This window comes from Scylla paramamosain, unplaced genomic scaffold (assembly GCF_035594125.1).
Source record: "Scylla paramamosain isolate STU-SP2022 unplaced genomic scaffold, ASM3559412v1 Contig122, whole genome shotgun sequence".
Lineage (NCBI taxonomy): Eukaryota > Metazoa > Arthropoda > Malacostraca > Decapoda > Portunidae > Scylla > Scylla paramamosain.
Genome location: NW_026973787.1, coordinates 130,001 through 147,500, shown reverse-complemented (window position 1 = coordinate 147,500; position 17,500 = coordinate 130,001). Strand labels below are relative to the sequence as shown.

At 38.0% G+C, this 17,500-nt stretch overlaps 2 protein-coding genes across 2 annotated transcripts in view; both read left to right on the top strand.

Moving 5' to 3' along the window:
• Positions 1–477: 477 nt before the first annotated feature.
• On the top strand, positions 478–7,444 carry LOC135099387 (uncharacterized). Its single transcript, XM_064001724.1, has 8 exons — positions 478–482; positions 880–1,040; positions 1,852–2,030; positions 2,311–2,472; positions 2,701–2,776; positions 5,704–5,960; positions 6,632–6,801; positions 7,226–7,444. The coding sequence occupies exons 1-8, from the start codon at positions 478–480 to the stop codon at positions 7,257–7,259; spliced, it is 1,044 nt and encodes a 347-aa protein (XP_063857794.1). The 3' UTR covers positions 7,260–7,444.
• LOC135099386 (calpain-B-like) overlaps positions 7,316–17,500 on the top strand; it is a 42,409-nt gene continuing 32,224 nt past the window's right edge. The window contains exons 1-6 of the mRNA XM_064001723.1: positions 7,316–7,443; positions 10,220–10,394; positions 11,712–11,984; positions 12,651–12,813; positions 13,049–13,209; positions 13,713–13,930. Of these exons, the coding sequence (XP_063857793.1) occupies positions 7,316–7,443; positions 10,220–10,394; positions 11,712–11,984; positions 12,651–12,813; positions 13,049–13,209; positions 13,713–13,930 (1,118 nt within the window). The remainder of the gene's footprint in view (positions 7,444–10,219; positions 10,395–11,711; positions 11,985–12,650; positions 12,814–13,048; positions 13,210–13,712; positions 13,931–17,500) is intronic.

The window sequence follows — 17,500 nt, the reverse complement described above, 5'->3', positions numbered from 1 at the left end:
AGCATTATTGACTTTATTGATGTGACAAGTACACGGTTTTCATTGTAATATTTAGTGTAACTTATAAAAATATGGATTATTATTGTTACTTTTATTGTTTTATCAATTAGATGGTAAGTTTTTACTGGAATATATTGTGTAATTGTAATATAACAATGATTTTGGCCTGGCTTGGCTTAATTCAAGGCACACTGACGGAAATTAAATAGATAAATAAATAAATAAATATTCAACATTATTTTCAAATTAATTAATTGATAAATAATTAAATAAGCTTGTATTCTTATACTTTATATGAGTGAAACAGACACACACACACACACACACACACACACACACACACACACACACACACACACAAAGAATAACTGATAAAATGAATAATTACAGTCGATATGAAGGGTTAAATAAGGTGAATTCTGATTGGCCGGTGGGAGGGAAAGGCTTAAGGGCTTGGCCAGTCGTGGCGCTTCGCGAATGGGGTCTGTTTCGAGGCAAATATGGTGTCATGGCCTCGGGAAACGCAGAATTTTGATTGGAGTTGGTTTTTTGTTTGTTTTTAAGCTCAGAATTAATCAAACTAATTGCCAAAAAGCAACAGAGACATCAATTAACATCTTCACATGTAATACCACAATTATTTCCGGATCACCTGAAGATCCGCCACCCCAGATTGTCTCACCTGAAGATCCGCCACCCCAGACTCTCTCACTTGGTTAGGTTAGGTTAGGTTAGGTTAGCCTTACCTTACCTAACCTAACCTAACAACATGAATGCATTAAAAAACTGAGTGGGTATAAAAAATGCAGAAAAAAGTTTACTTCATTAAAAGTTTGGGATCACCTGAAGATCCGCCACCCCGGATTGTCTCATCTGAAGATCTGCCACCCCGAGTGCGGCTGGGGTGGCGGATCTTCAGGTGATCCTTATTTCCTATGAATTCAACACCAGGAAGTTTTTAATGGTCATCACCAGACGCAGCGTCCTACCACAGCTTCAACAGCAGGCAGCACTCGGACACTGCCGACAACTAGTCCCCTGTGAGCAGCATGCAGTGATATCACCAGATGCACAGCACAAGAAGAGCCAGTGACATTATTCACTGCCTCAAATAATCTTGTTTTCCAGAACAGTGATTATTGTGCTTATCATACACCAATAATTGTATATCTTGGTATTTTTTTATTTTATTTATTTGTGTATTTTCATGCTAAGATTACATGAAAATAATTGTATATCTTATTGTTTTTTGTACTGTTTTTATTGATTTATTTGTTTCTGTGCTTAAATTAACATAGAAATACTATTATTTTGTATTATTTTGTTCAGATTACATAAAAAAAAATAATTGCATCTCTTATTATTTTTGTATTATCTTATTTAAACAGTAATTATTGCAATTGTTTAATTATTGTCTCATTATTGACACCAACTGTTGACTGGGAACCCGCAACCTAACCTAGCATTGTTTTTTATTATTATTATTATTAATTGTTGTTGTTGTTGTTGTTAAGCCCTGTCTAATTTATTTTATATATTGCAGTAGTGTGTGTGCTGGGAGGGACCTGAGCCACCTCCACCCCACCCTGCCCTGACACACTGGATCCCCACCAAACCTCTCCCTGCCCCTCCCTGTGGGGGAGGAGGAGGTCTGCGCCCCGCCCGCCCCGGCCCAATCACCTTCAGGCTTGGGGCAAAGGGTGCGCTGCGGCTGCCCCGCCCTGACCTGAAGGGCTTCCTGCCACAGGAGGAGGAGGAGGAGGAGGAGGAGGAGGAAGAGGCGCGGGTGCCCCCCGGGGGACACGACAGCGGCGACGACGAGCCCTCCGTCCTGCACCCCCCGGCCCCGAGCCCCGCCCCACCCACCATCAGCCACACCAGTCCCTACCACAGCCTCTGTCCCCCGCCCCACACCAGGAGCGACTCAGAGCTGCCCTCCGCTGCGCCCCCTGCTCCCCCTACAGCAGCAGCAGCAGCAGCAACAGCCACAGCAGGTGTACAGCTGGCCCTACCCTCCACAACCACAGCAGGTAAGAAGAGGCAGGCAGGCTGGTTGTCACTGCCTGTGGCACTGCAGCACTGTGGCACTCAACACAGCCACAGCAGGAGAGGCAGGGGAGAGCTCACACACACACACACACACACACACACACACACACACACACACACACACACACACACACACACACACACACACACACACACACACACACACACACACATTACTTATATAACTGTCACTAATTACACACAAGTAATTCTTTCACAGGTCAATTATCAACCCCCAAACTAACCCCCTCCTTCCAACAGTTCCAGTACCCTTATGATGCAGCTGAGGGGACTGACACTGCCACCACCACCACCACCACTGCCACCACCGCCACAACAAGGGTTATTCAGGTGTTGCCCCAATATGCTTCAACCCCACAGCCCCACTCCCCCATGACAGTGCAGGCAGGGAATGTCATACAGGTGAGAGAGAGAGAGAGAGAGAGAGAGAGAGAGAGAGAGAGAGAGAGAGAGAGAGAGAGAGAGAGAGAGAGAGAGAGAAAGTTTTTTACATACAGAAAGGAGAGACAGATAGAAAATCAATCTTACTACTACTACTACTACTACTACTACTACTACTACTACTACTACTACTACTACTACTACTACTACTACTACTACTACTACTTCTGACCACCTCCTCCCCCTCAGGTTGTTCCAGGGAGGTGGAGGTGGGCCACACACACCTGGGTTACCTGTGGCTTGGCTGATCTCCCTCCTCCAGCAGGTGAGAGAGAGAGAGAGAGAGAGAGAGAGAGAGAGAGAGAGAGAGTATATATATATATATATCTGCTGTTATTGTATTTATTTGTGTATATTTTCCTTACAGAGTGATTGATTGATTAAATGATATATATTGGTGTTAATATATACAGACAGACTGGTATATAGACATTCTGATATGTGATGGCCAGTCTGTGGACCACAAGGCCTTTGTGGACCAATGAATGTTTTACACTAAGGTTTATTAAGACCAGTGTTTTATTCAGCTATCATGAAAAAAAAACAGTACATAATTATATAGTAAGTAATTCATAACTTTAACCCAATCAAATTATAGATACTTGCAAGAAATAATGATACCAATAACACAAGCAAATAATAATAATAATAATAATTACTACAAATTACAATTATATGTTTATAATAGTAGAGCTGATTACAATGGGAAAAATAATAAATACAACAAATAATTACGAGAGCTGGGTCCAGTGCTTGGTTCCTCGTGAGACGACACTCTGTTGGGCACGGGAGGTTCAGCAGAAGGGTATCTTAAGTTACCTGTCTGTCTTAACTGAATATCATGAGCCTGTGTCTGTTATGTTTGTATTAAGAGCTTTGTATACAAACGGCAAGGTCTGGAATACAGTAATGTCTCCAGTTTCTAGGAGTTTAACACATTTCTTGCGGCTGGTAGCGCGGCAAACCCTCCCTCACTGCGGTTCACAGAAACCTTCGGCACGTCAGTGTGGCTCATGCCAGCGAAGTGAGAGGAGGTGAGTGAAGTCTGGCAGCATACCTAAACGCTCCCGCACCCTCAAAATGTTTGCCCACCGGTGGGTCGCATCGCATACTGTGAAAAATATATGATATTACTGCGATACGACCCACCGGTGGACAAACTTTTTTTGTCAATTTTCACTGCATCTCTATATGTATTACAATATGCCTTCCATTCCTAACAATTTTCTATATATTTTCTGTGTGGCACAGTGCGTGCCTTCCGTAAAGGCCTTCCAAAGGAAGTGACTAAGGCCAAAATCAAGAAAGGTGAAGTAGCTTCTCTTGAAAATGATGAAGGCATCAAGGTCTTCAATTGGAAAGATAAGAGAAATGTATTTATTTTATCAACAGTTCCTGAGCATGATGACAAACTAATTGCAACAGGTAAACTTTCAAGAAATGGAGAAGAAATAAAAAAACCTAAGTGTGTAATGGATTACAATAAAGCAAAAAAAGGAGTTGATCTTTCAGATCAATTGTCATCATATTATACAGCACTGAGAAAAAACAGAAAATGGTATAAAAAAGTTGCACTTGAGTTAGTCACAGGATCTTGTGTAGTGAATGCTTTCATTATTTTCAACAAATATCTTTCAGACAAAAAATGGACCTTATTGCAATTCAAGGAGTCAATCATTCTTTCACTTCTAACTGATAGTCCATTTGAAAAAATAAGACCAGGCAGGAAACTATCATACAAAGTCAGTCCCTCAGGCCCACAGCATTTTCTGTCAGAAGCTGAAGGATCAAAGAGAGAGTCTCGAAAGAGATGTGTAGGGTGTTATGAAATGATATCCACAAACGAAGGAAGTAAAGTAGCATCAAAAAGAGCAAAGAAAATATCTACATTTTGCAGCTCATGTGATGGCAAGCCTTATCTCTGTCTGTCATGCTTTGAAACTAAGCATTCAAAGTGAAAAGATCAATAAAGAAGATAATTGAAGCTTCATAAGGAAAGTCCAATCTGTTTCAATTATTAATTTTGTCATATAAAGGATTTATGTTCTAAAGGGATTTCTTGCATTTATTAGAAGAACAATATGAAAAAAATATTATTTTCATTTAACAGAGAGAATTCATGCTCATCTGAAGGAGAAAAATGCATTTTATTCCATGTATTAGGAAAAAAATACAAAAAAAAATCATTTTTCGTTTACTTTTTTCATAACTGTAAAATTGAAATAAACTTCATATTACTTATCAATAAGTGTTTACTGTGCCATCCTACACATACTGTTTATTGCAGTTTTACTATATAATCCAATTTCTGTGATTAGTAAGATGGAAACATGACAACTATAAAAACTGCTGTACGACCCACCGGTGGGTCATATTGCAACAGTGGCCGAACGCTGGTGACCCACCGGTGGGTCGTATAGCAAGAATCGTGTTAAGGTCCCTAAATGTAGGACACTGGTAGGTTCGGACTTTTACTGTGTGTGTGAGCAACATATAGTGAGTTTTGTTTATGTTAAGAGATAATTTATTGGATTCCAGCCAGTTGACCACATGGATCAATTCAATATTCATTGAATGTTGAATGTAGTTCACTTAGGACCAGATATAAACACTAATATTCTCCAATTCCTTTAAGAAATCTTTTAAATTACCACTAGGAGAAAAAGAGAGAGAGAGAGAGAGAGAGAGAGAGAGAGAGAGAGAGAGAGAGAGAGAGAGAGAGAGAGAGAGAGAGAGAGAGAGAGAGAGAGAGAGAGAGAGAGAGAGAGAGAGAGAGAGAGAGAGAGAGAGAGAGAGAGAGAGAGAGAGAGAGAGAGAGAATGTTTTAGATATTATTATTATTATTATTATTATTATTATTATTGTTATTGTTATTATTATTATTATTATTATTATTATTATTATTATTATTATTATTATTACATATTTTGTCTTTCTCATTATTTCTCTTATTATCTCATCATTTCTTCTTCTTCTTCTTCTTCTTCTTCTTATTATTATTATTATTATTACATATTTCTCTCTCTCTCTCTCTCTCTCTCTCTCTCTCTCTCTCTCTCTCTCTCTCTCTCTCTCTCTCTCTCTCTCTCTCTCTCTCACAGATCCCACAAACTTACAATAATACTTTTACCCTTCTCTCTCATCCTCTCTCTCACTTCCACTGACTCTCTCTCTCTCTCTCTCCTTTTGCAGCAAATCCCAAGAATCAACGAGGACATTGTGGACCCAGAGATTGCAACAGCAGCAAGAGAGAGAGAGAAGCAAGAGAGGAGGGAGAGGAAGGAGAGGAGGAGGAGAGAGAGAGGGAAGCCAGGAGGGAGGCACGTCAGAGAGAGAGGGAGAGGAAGAGGTTGATTCTATTACAACAACAACTGCAACAACAACAACAGTTAGTCAGTGAGGAGGGGGAGGGTCCGTCCTCTGATGCTGAGGATGAGGTATTGTTCAGGGTAAGTAGTAGTAGTAGTAGTAGTAGTAGTAGTAGTAGTGCATCCATTTTTAAACTTTCTGAGATAATCTTATTTCAACAGGTAGAGATGAAAAGTCCTCTAACTGATAAAAAAAAACATTATCTATTTATTTTGTTATGTAGGAGGGGCACCAGCCAGCCGTGGGAGACAAAACTGCAATAAAAGAAGACTCTCTGAGGTGTGGCTCCCCAAAATAGAATTACAAATGGTAGTCTGAATTTACATGAACACTGGAGGGTGCTGTCAGGCCAAACCAGCCCCCCATCTGTGCCTATGCAGTGTCTGGCCAGGCACTAGTGTGTTTTGGGGGCTCAGACCAGCACATTCCCACTGTTTATCCATTGTTTGAGTTGATGCATTGTCTGGCCAGCCACTTGTGTGTATGTAGGGGACTCGGACAAGTTTATTTAATGTTCAGTGACCCGTTTGCAGGCACAGGGGTGTTGACAAGCTGGGTGTGCAGGAGATAGACAGTTAGAAAGGTTTACAGTTCAAATGCTACATGTATCTTAAAAATACAGATAATAAGTGGATAAATAGATTGAAATTAATATAAAATACCATTCTTTATTTAACACTTAACCAAACTTAACCAACATACACACACACGCTAACTCGGACAGTACCCTAACTACCTTAGCATCCCGCAGGAGGCCATGTCCGAGGTGCCAGTGGTGGGGTCGCCAGTTCCAGAGTACGAAGTGGAGGAGGAAGAGGAAGAAGAGGACGAGGAGGAGGCACGGATGAGGAAGAAGAAAAGATTATTAGCTGTAGCCCTCCCTCCAGCTGATAAGGGGATATTAATGAGGCCTTCCTACAGGTGTGTCTGTGTACCTATGTGTCTCTTTCCATCTCTCCCTCTCATTTTTCCAGTTTCCCATTATTTTCTCCACCATCTTCCAGCCTCTCACTGTCTTTTCTCAGCCTCTCCCAGCCTCTCACAACCTGTCACACCCTCTCCCAGCTATTCACAGCCTATCACAGACATAACCTATGTCACTCCCTGGATCAAGTATCAGTCCAAATTTCATCACAGACATAGCCTTAAATGCTGCTGGTGTGAAAAATATCTTCCTGTGAAATGGAAGGCCATATCATTAGAATATCATAGAGAGAGAGGACTGCAATGTGCAAAGACAACAAAGTCGAGATTCTTCCAACATGCCGACGCCTTTGAAGGAGTGATAAATAGCAGGCATCAGTAACTAGCTAAACTTGCATATATTCACATTTTCACTCTACAGTTACGAGACCCAGATGGTGTTCCTCGGCCTTTAGATCTGAACTTCTTCAAGTATTCTGCCTCAGTGGCTCGTTCCCCATCCTTCATCAACATGAGGGAGGTGTCTTGTCGCTTCAAGCTGCCCCCTGGCACTTACTGCATTGTGCCATCCACCTTTGAGCCTAATGAAGAAGGAGAGTTCATTTTGAGAGTCTTCTCTGAAAAAGCCAATGAAATGGAGTAAGTGTTTATTGTCTCTCTCTCTCTCTCTCTCTCTCTCTCTCTCTCTCTCTCTCTCTCTCTCTCTCTCTCTCTCTCTCTCTCTCTCTCTCTCTCTCTCTCTCTCTCTCTCTCTCTCTCTCTCTCTCTCTCTCTCTCTCTCTCTCTCTCTCTCTCTCTCTCTCTCTCTCTCTCTCTCTCTCTCTCTCTCTCTCTCTCTCTCTCTCTCTCTCTCTCTCTCTCTCTCTCTCTCTCTCTCTCTCTCTCTCTCTCTCTCTCTCTCTCTCTCTCTCTCTCTCTCTCTCTCTCTCTCTCTCTCTCTCTCTCTCTTATATAATTTCACTGAAATGCAAAAAGTATGTTGAATGAAAATCAATGATCTGAGTATGAATTTTACCAAGAGATGAAGGGTAAGACAACATGACTGAGGTTTTCAGATTGGTAAGACAGCTTAATTATAGAGTAACAAATCCAGACCACTCAATTTGCTCTCTTTAGAATCATGGAATGTGTGAAGTGGCCTGATTCATGTCTTCAAACTTATAAGTGGTTTTAACAAGGGATTATTAAATATCATAAATATCAAGAAAAGATTAGATGAATATATATATATATATATATATATATATATATATATATATATATATATATATATATATATATATATATATATATATATATATATATATATATATATATATATATATATATATATATATATATATATACGGGAGGTAGGAGAAAAACACAGGTGTATGGAGTTGAGTTTACTCCCGACCAGTTTCCTACAGCTTCTTCAGCTGAAGAAGCTGTAGGCAAAACTGGTCAGGAATAAACTCAACTCCATACACCTGTGTTTTCCTCCTACCTCCCCCTCCAAGTTGTCTAAATGTCTGAACAATAATAACAATAATAATAAAAATAATAATAATGTCAAAAAGTGCAGACAGAATTTGGCAAGAGTAGCATGACACAGACAGGAAATTACCTGATAAGAAATTAACAAATCCACAGATTAAGAATGTGAAAAGAATTAGGAATAATGTTTCAAGATAACTTATCATCAGACACACTTAAAAACAGGTTCAGAGGAAAGACATAAGCCAAGGAAAATGATCAGGGACTGCCACGTGTAAGCCTGGTCGCTTCTTGCAGCTTCCCTTATTTCTTATGTTATGTTCTTATAAGAACGACATTCAGTTAGATGAAACAATTTCCATGATCCATCCAAAACTGGAATATTCAACAATCATATGGTCATCATACTGAGAGAGACCATAAGGAACATAAACAGAATATGAAGAGCAGCAACCAAGATAGTGAAGAAAGATTAGCAAAAAATAAATAAATAAATAAACAAATAAATAAATACGTAAAATAAATAAAATAAATAAATAAATAAATACATGAAAAGGGGAAATCATATAATATCCAAGGCATCAAAGAAATTCCAAGATGACAGATTTTATATATATATATATATATATATATATATATATATATATATATATATATATATATATATATATATATATATATATATATATATATATATATATATATATATATATATATATATATATATATATTTTTTTTTTTTTTTTTTTTTTTGTGATTAAAGAGATACAAGATACAGCAAGAAATTCAAATGACTGTTCATATGAAAGATATCAATGAATACAATTTTTCTCATAGCAACGCTGAAACTTGGATTGAACACCTTGGATACAAAGTAGTCCACATTAGGAATATTAAACACTTGAAAGCCAAACAGGACATTACTGGATATAAATATGTGTCAGTACAAGCACTGTTCTTTTCCTGTATGTCAAAACTGGGGAAATACACACTCACACACACAACATTGTATCTAATTAGGGCTATCTACACTTGCTCTTGTCTTTTGTTTCCTTCCTCTTCTCCCTTGACCTCTTTTTTTTTCTCCTCTTTTCTTTTTCAAATTGGTAAGGTGTGTGTGTGTGTGTGTGTGTGCGTGTGTGTGTGTGTGTGTGTGTGTGTGTGTGTGTGTGTGTGTGTGTGTGTGTGTGTGTGTGTGTGTGTGTGCCTAAGTTCTCTCCACAACCCAACATTTTCTATCACTTCCATCTCCTCCCAGTTAATTCCTTTAGTGTTGAAGTCACCTACTAAGAACACTTTGTCACTTTTCCTTATCATTTCCTCTATGCTATTTCTTGTTTTTAGTTGCATAGTTTTATATCTACTGGTCTCCCATGCATTAGTTTGTGGTGATACATAAGTCATGATAACTTTCCTTTTTTCACTTCCTTTGATCTTAATCACAATACTCAAAGTTTCCACCATTCCATCACCATATTCCACTTCCTCAACAACAATATCCTCTTTTACCAATATCATCACTCCTCCTCCCTTTCCTTTTCTGTCTCCTCCTTTGCAAATCCCATTTATTTCCTCTTTTAGTTTAGTTTCCATTAAACCTACCACATTGGGTTTATTGTTCTTTAAATAGTCTAAGTTCCAATAGGCTTGAAACCAAACCATCCATATTTGTATACATAATTGTGTGTGTGTGTGTGTGTGTGTGTGTGTGTGTGTGTGTGTGTGAGTAAGAGGAATTGTTAAGGCTTATTTAGTTATTTCATCTATTTATTTTGAAGGGAACAGTCTTATTTTAAAGGGGCAGGGGGTAAGCAAAATGTACATGATATACATATGAAGGATTTCTTTTACTTATCAATTTTTTGCATTAACTATTGGACAGTCTCATTATGAAGGGGCTGTGGTGAACTAATGTATGCTGTGGGGCCTTGCTGTGTAGGTATGTGGCCAGCTGTGCTATGCCTAACCTGGGGTGTAATACAATGCTCCACAAGACTGTTCCTTTCCACCAGGTGGCAATGAGGCTAGGACCAGTGTCTTGCCAGGGTGTAGCGCTGCACCACACAGAGGACATCCGTTGCCCCATACACGCCACACCCTTTCTCCACAACTCTGTACATATATCTAAATATACATATTTTTTATACCTTCATCTTTGACATTCACCTGAAAACCACAGAAACTCACCAAGAGTGACTTTACCTATCACACAAAGCTAATAAACTAATGAACAGTGTCCACCGGTAATTCATAATTAAAAAAAACACTCTGGAACAACCCCTTAAACACCCCAACACACCTGCAAACACACAACAACACATTAAAAACACATTACAACATACAAACTCCTTCAAAACACACCAAAATATCCTCAAACACTTCTAGACACACCACCACTACCACCACCACTACTACTACTACTACTACTACTACTACTACTACTACTACTACTACTACTACTACTACTACTACTACTACTACTAACAGCCCCTATATCTTACAGGAAAAGCGTACCAGCTTGCCTGCCCACCACACCCAAGTCAGCAACCACTCTGTCGTCATTGCAGAAAAACACAATCAACATGACCTGTTCTCCCCTGAGGTAAGCCCCTGGGAGTGTGTGGGGGTCCTGTGGGTGTCTGGGGGTCTCCCAAGGGGTCCTGGGAGCTTGGGGGGGGTCTGCAAGGTGTTATTGTGGGTGAATATTTAATCCTTCTATCCTGAGGTGGGTCTGGAAGATCCTAGTAATAACGATAATATAATATCTAACATACATACGTACATACATACACACAAACTCTCTCTCTCTCTCTCTCTCTCTCTCTCTCTCTCTCTCTCTCTCTCTCTCTCTCTCTCTCTCTCTCTCTCTCTCTCTCTCTCTCTCTCTCTCTCTCTCTCTCTCTCTCTCATGATTAACTGTACAATTCATAATAAATTTTTACATTACCTAGAAAAATAATGAATAAGTAAATAGATAAATAAATAAATAAATAAATGGATAAATAATAATAATAAAAAATAATAATAATAATAAGCACATTATAGGAACTTTTGTTGACATTATAAGAGAGAGAGAGAGAGAGAGAGAGAGAGAGAGAGAGAGAGAGAGAGAGAGAGAGAGAGAGAGAGAGAGAGAGAGAGAGAATTTGTGTGTGTGTGTGTGTGTGTGTGTGTGTGTGTGTGAGTGTGCATTTGTGTGAAAGGCTATTTGCATGTACACTTTTGAATACACACACACACACACACACACACACACACACACACACACACACACACACACACACACACACACAGACACACACACAGACACACACACACACACACACACACACACACACACACACACACACACATAATTATACTGCAGTTATATAAATACGTGTCCTCAAATATCTCTCAATAAAATATATTTTCCCCTTTTTCTCCTACAGCCTGACCCCAATGTGGTGGAGGCACGCTGTGACAATGGTCTGGTGCGTGGTCATGCTTACTCCATCACTCGCATCAAGTATTGTGACATCCAGACTCCAAGGGTGTCAGGCAAGATCCCTCTGGTGCGCATCCGTAACCCTTGGGGCAATGAAGCAGAGTGGGTTGGCCCCTGGAGTGACAAGAGTCAAGAATGGCAGTTCATTCCTCCTGAGGAGAAAGAAGAGATGGGTCTCACCTTTAAACATGATGGGGAGTTTTGGATGTCTTTCAAGGTTAGTGATAATACTCTGCCTCTTGGAAACTAATAATTTTTTTATTGTTACAGTATTTAGAACCTTCTTTATTGTACAGTATTTGTTTGATGTCTTCACGAAACTACATACATATTTTTATCATATTATGTAAATGTGAACACTTGTTCCATTAGAAATTAATAATGCTTTTAAATTGACAACATAGATTCAAAATGTATTTGTAGTGTAAGGTGAAGAATAAGTTGAAGGAAAAAGTAAGAAGGATTTTTTAAATTAGGCAAACAGAATTGATATGTACTGATTAAGCGTTTCAACAAGCATATTTTCATGTGATAGAAATATTTCTTCAGTACCTTTCTTGACCATGCAGAAAAGTTTAGGCTGTGCTGTTAATAAAGGTTTTCCCAAGGATTTTATTCATACTAGCAGAATGACCTGGTGTCGTCAAGATAAAATTGAATAACCTAACAGTTTTGGGTTGAAAGTAGTTAAGACATAACCTATGTCACTCCCTGGATTAAGTATCAGTCCAAATTTCATCACAGTCAGTTCAATGGTTTTTCTGTGAAAAGCAGACACACCTACACACAAACAGATAGATAGTGTGTTTTACTATGTAAGATGGCAAGAGAAAGAAAAAGAGAGAAAGATTCCCATATTGTTTCTAATTCATAACTTACTCAGGACTTCTTGACCAACTTCACCATGCTGGAGATGACCAACCTCAACCCAGACTCCCTGGAGGACGAGGACATCATCGGCTCCGTGCAGCACAAGTGGGAGATGAGTGGGTTTGAGGGAGCCTGGATCAGGGGCTCCTCATCTGGCGGATGTAGGAATTTCCTTGGTGAGTCTAACGGCCATTGGTTTGTGTTGTTTTATTAGTTATTATGCCCATTTTCACTGAAGAAATACTTGATAGTGTACATATCTGAGAATGTTAGTTTCTTGTTGTCCCATAGATCTTACCACAACTTCACCCACTATGTATCTACATATCTGAGACCTGTTAGTGCTTATGTCAAGGAACCTCTTGCATGATTAAACTTTTGGATTTACTTGTGTGACTTGTTTGTCAACAGATACATTCTGGCACAATCCTCAGTACAGAATCACTTTGACTGAGGTTGATGATGATGATGACAACAAGTGTACAGTGATTGTGGCACTGATGCAGAAGAATCGCCGTTCACAGAGGAAGCTTGGCTTAGAGTGCCTTACTATTGGCTTTGCAATTTATTATGTAAGTCAAGACCTCTGTAGTTGTGGAAGAAATTCACATGTGTAATGTATAACTTCATTCTCTCTCTCTCTCTCTCTCTCTCTGTCTCTCTCTCTCTCTCTCTCTCTCTCTCTCTCTCTCTCTCCTTCTTCTTCTTCTTCTTCTTCCTGTGGATCAAACCTTGTCTTTTTGTCATATCCCTCAGCTTTGTATTCATATTTAAAATGCTTAGCACTCACCTCATTATTTTCATCATTTCTTTCCTCATGACCACATCATTATGATTTGTTATACATGGTAATATGATGATAGTCAGACATAGCCTTAAATGCTGCTGGTGTGAAAAATATCTTCCTGTGAAATGGAAGGCCATATCATTAGAATATCATAGAGAGAGAGGACTGCAATGTGCAAAGACAACAAAGTCGAGATTCTTCCAACATGCCGACGCCTTTGAAGGAGTGATAAATAGCAGGCATCAGTAACTAGCTAAACTTACATATATTCACATTTTCACTCTACAGTTACGAGACCCAGATGGTGTTCCTCGGCCTTTAGATCTGAACTTCTTCAAGTATTCTGCCTCAGTGGCTCGTTCCCCATCCTTCATCAACATGAGGGAGGTGTCTTGTCGCTTCAAGCTGCCCCCTGGCACTTACTGCATTGTGCCATCCACCTTTGAGCCTAATGAAGAAGGAGAGTTCATTTTGAGAGTCTTCTCTGAAAAAGCCAATGAAATGGAGTAAGTGTTTATTGTCTCTCTCTCTCTCTCTCTCTCTCTCTCTCTCTCTCTCTCTCTCTCTCTCTCTCTCTCTCTCTCTCTCTCTCTCTCTCTCTCTCTCTCTCTCTCTCTCTCTCTCTCTCTCTCTCTCTCTCTCTCTCTCTCTCTCTCTCTCGCTTATATAATTTCACTGAAATGCAAAAGTATGTTGAATGAAAATCAATGATCTGAGTATGAATTTTACCAAGAGATGAAGGGTAAGACAACATGACTGAGGTTTTCAGATTGGTAAGACAGCTTAATTATAGAGTAACAAATCCAGACCACTCAATTTGCTCTCTTTAGAATCATGGAATGTGTGAAGTGGCCTGATTCATGTCTTCAAACTTATAAGTGGTTTTAACGAGGGATTATTAAATATCATAAATATCAAGAAAAGATTAGATGAATATATATATATATATATATATATATATATATATATATATATATATATATATATATATATATATATATATATATATATATATATATATATATATATATATATATACGGGAGGTAGGAGAAAAACACAGGTGTATGGAGTTGAGTTTACTCCCGACCAGTTTCCTACAGCTTCTTCAGCTGAAGAAGCTGTAGGCAAAACTGGTCAGGAATAAACTCAACTCCATACACCTGTGTTTTCCTCCTACCTCCCCCTCCAAGTTGTCTAAATGTCTGAACAATAATAACAATAATAATAAAAATAATAATAATGTCAAAAAGTGCAGACAGAATTTGGCAAGAGTAGTATGACACAGACAGGAAATTACCTGATAAGAAATTAACAAATCCACAGATTAAGAATGTGAAAAGAATTAGGAATAATGTTTCAAGATAACTTATCATCAGACACATTTAAGAACAGGTTCAGAGGAAAGACATAAGCCAAGGAAAATGATAAGAACGACATTCAGTTAGATGAAACAATTTCCATGATCCATCCAAAACTGGAATATTCAACAATCATATGGTCATCATACTGAGAGAGACCATAAGGAACATAAACAGAATATGAAGAGCATCAACCAAGATAGTGAAGAAAGATTAGCAAAAAATAAATAAATAAATAAACAAATAAATAAATAAATACGTAAAATAAATTAAATAAATAAATAAATAAATACATGAAAAGGGGAAATCATATAATATCCAAGGCATCAAAGAAATTCCAAGATGACAGATTTTATATATATATATATATATATATATATATATATATATATATATATATATATATATATATATATATATATATATATATATATATATATATATATATATTTTTTTTTTTTTTTTTTTGTGATTAAAGATATACAAGATATAGCAAGAAATTCAAATGACTGTTCATATGAAAGATATCAATGAATACAATTTTTCTCATAGCAATGCTGAAACTTGGATTGAACACCTTGGATACAAAGTAGTCCACATTAGGAATATTAAACACTTGAAAGCCAAACAGGACATTACTGGATATAAATATGTGTCAGTACAAGCACTGTTCTTTTCCTGTATGTCAAAACTGGGGAAATACACACTCACACACACAACATTGTATCTAATTAGGGCTATCTACACTTGCTCTTGTCTTTTGTTTCCTTCCTCTTCTCCCCTGATCTCTTTTTTTTTTTTTCTCCTCTTTTCTTTTTCAAATTGGTAAGGTGTGTGTGTGTGTGTGTGTGTGTGTGGTGTGTGTGTGTGTGTGTGTGTGTGTGTGTGTGTGTGTGTGTGCCTAAGTTCTCTCCACAACCCAACATTTTCTATCACTTCCATCTCCTCCCAGTTAATTCCTTTAGTGTTGAAGTCACCTACTAAGAACACTTTAACACTTTTCCTTATCATTTCCTCTATGCTATTTCTTGTTTTTAGTTGCATAGTTTTATATCTACTGGTCTCCCATGCATTAGTTTTTGGTGATACATAAGTCATGATAACTTTCCTTTTTTTCACTTCCTTTGATCTTAATCACAATACTCAAAGTTTCCACCATTCCATCACCATATTCCACTTCCTCAACAACAATATCCTCTTTTACCAATATCATCACTCCTCCTCCCTTTCCTTTTCTGTCTCCTCCTTTGCAAATCCCATTTATTTCCTCTTTTAGTTTAGTTTCCATTAAACCTACCACATTGGGTTTATTGTTCTTTAAATAGTCTAAGTTCCAATAGGCTTGAAACCAAACCATCCATATTTGTATACATAATTGTGTGTGTGTGTGTGTGTGTGTGTGTGTGTGTGTGTGTGTGTGTGTGTGTGTGTGTGTATACCTAACAAGGGGGTGTGTAGCATAACTAAATATGTTTGTTGATTTCTTTGTGTGTGTGTGTGTGTGTGTATTGAAGTGTATTTTGAGGAGGGTGTGTGCAGTGTGACTCAGTGCATGTGTCTGCTAATTTGTGTGTGTGTGTGTGTGTGTGTGTGTGTGTGTGTGTGTGTGTGTGTGTGTGTGTGAGCAAGAGAATAACAATAAATATAACATTAATTTCTATATCAAAAATAATAATAATGATAATGATAATAATAATAATAATAATAATAATAATAATAATAATAATAATAATAATAATCAATAACAATGACAATAGAAAAAAGTTGTGTAAAGGTTAGCATGGTACTTTAGGGTATGTGACATCACTACATGCTAATTTTTTAAGGGTCTGAATAAAGTAGACAAGCAAATCATGTGCAAACTTAATGCATGGGAGATCAACAGATATAAAACTATGCAACTAGAAACAAGAAATAGCATAGAGGAAATGATAAGGAAAAGTAACAAAGTGTTCTTAGTAGGTGACTTCAACACTAAAGGAATTAACTGGGAGAAGATGGAAGTGAAAGAAAATGTTGGGTCATGGAGTGAAGAACTTATGCATACCATGATGGTGAATACAATGCGACAATGGGTGAATGAACCTACAAGATGCAGAGAAGAACTATCACAGTTGGACTTTGTGTTTAAAAAAAGCCTTCATATGTATATAGTACCTCAAATAGAGATGGCCATTCATTTCACCATATCCTTCAATAATTTCATTGCACAGATCCAGTTCTTACATAGGATTCCTATAAAACTGGTGGACACTAAATTATTTATGAAAATTTATGAAATTGATATGATGTTAATGGCAGAAGTGTGTGTTGTATTCTCACTTGAGGTTTACAGTCATTGTTTCAGGTCAGATTTTTTGTGTGAGAGAGAGAGAGAGAGAGAGAGAGAGAGAGAGAGAGAGAGAGAGAGAGAGAGAGAGAGAGAGAGAGAGAGAGAGAATTAGAAGTTTGTGTGTGTGTGCTGCATGACAAGTTGTGGCCTAATACCCAAACCTGTTGTTAGTCAAAGCCAGTTACAGGTTAGCAATTAAAAAAAATCCTCAATACAGTTGATAAAAACATTTTTCTTTTATGCAGTTTGCTTCAATGCCAGAAATGCATTTTGAATTAAAATAATTATTTTTTCCTAGCGTGAGGATATCAAAAGATGATTGTTACCAAGAAAAAAAAATACTGCCAGATTATTTCATACACACCAAAATCTGTCAGAAAATATG